Here is a 1,181-nt window from a genome sequence, read left to right as displayed (position 1 = left end):
TACTAGAGCATTCGCCAAAGTACAGGATAGTTCTAGAAAGTAGAGAGCGTGAGAATCACATGATCTCGATGACGCAACAATATACAGATTATTATATTGATTTAACCTGTTCTTTATTTTCTCTAATTATAATTAACCACCAGGTGTAGTCTACGAGCGCCACGGCTACGTTGCGTTAGGGTTAACCCTGACCTTAGTAAGTTACTGGTGGCATCAAGTATTTGAAGATACTGAGGCTTGTCCCTGCGGTCCCATCGAAGACTACGTACTTAGATATCCAGTGCCATCTGGCGACATAGCAAAGACATTAATTGGTCAAATTCTGGGGGGAATTTGCTCAATCAGGTAATATTTCACATTTTCTTCATAGATCAAAAAATGGACAAGAAATCTGTCGTTTTAGTTGTTGATTGCTTTTAGATATTTTCACAGTTATTTTTTAACATAAAAAGACTATTAGTACTTGTCAATTTGAAAATAAAATGTAAAGAAAAATTATACATTTTAATGTTTATTTTAGAGCAAAGCTACACTGGGCTATCTGCTGTGTCCACGACGGGGAATCGAACCCTGCATTTTAGCATTGTAAGTCCGTAAATCTCACTGGGGTACTACACATTGTAATTAACTTTATTGAACTCCTTTTTCATTGTTTCTCTGTTTCAAAAATTCTCTTTAGTCTTTTAAATTTTGTAAATAAATCGGAATAACAAGGAATTTTCCACATATAAGCAGAAATCCACAAATTATTAAAATCTGCCATACGGCAGCAGACAACCATAGTCCAGTTAGGCTTAAAGAGCAAACTGTGTGCAATGAATGGCCAGAAGTGTGAGGTGGTTATATGCTGTGACACGAGATCACTGTAAACTTGAATTACTGATACTGCCACAAGATTACTGTAAACATGAGACTAAACCACTGTATTTTGTAACAAGGAAAACGTGTAATTAATTTTTGTGGATTGATATAAAATTTAAACGAAGTTTTAACCACTTTAAGTTTAATTATTGTTACATATCTGCTTGTTTGTTTGTTTCCGGTAGAAAATATTTCCGAGGATCTTCAGCGATACAAGTCCTTTCTTGATTAAACCAGTTTACTCTTCCTCCATACAAACTTTTAGTACACGTTAGTTCCCCAATCAGTACGTTTATCGACGCTTTAAACTTAACTTTTAT

The 1,181-nt window shown here is 34.9% G+C and overlaps 1 protein-coding gene across 3 annotated transcripts in view; it reads left to right on the top strand.

The window, feature by feature from the left end:
- LOC106471721 (aquaporin-11-like) overlaps positions 1-1,181 on the top strand; it is a 19,459-nt gene that overhangs the window by 12,889 nt on the left and 5,389 nt on the right. For all 3 annotated transcript variants that reach the window (XM_022400329.1, XM_022400328.1, XM_022400327.1), the window contains exon 3: positions 144-345. In XM_022400329.1, the coding sequence (XP_022256037.1) occupies positions 144-345 (202 nt within the window). The remainder of the gene's footprint in view (positions 1-143; positions 346-1,181) is intronic.

Source organism: Limulus polyphemus, unplaced genomic scaffold, assembly GCF_000517525.1.
Source record: "Limulus polyphemus unplaced genomic scaffold, Limulus_polyphemus-2.1.2 Scaffold4811, whole genome shotgun sequence".
NCBI lineage: Eukaryota > Metazoa > Arthropoda > Merostomata > Xiphosura > Limulidae > Limulus > Limulus polyphemus.
This window is presented reverse-complemented; position numbering and strand designations above follow the sequence as displayed.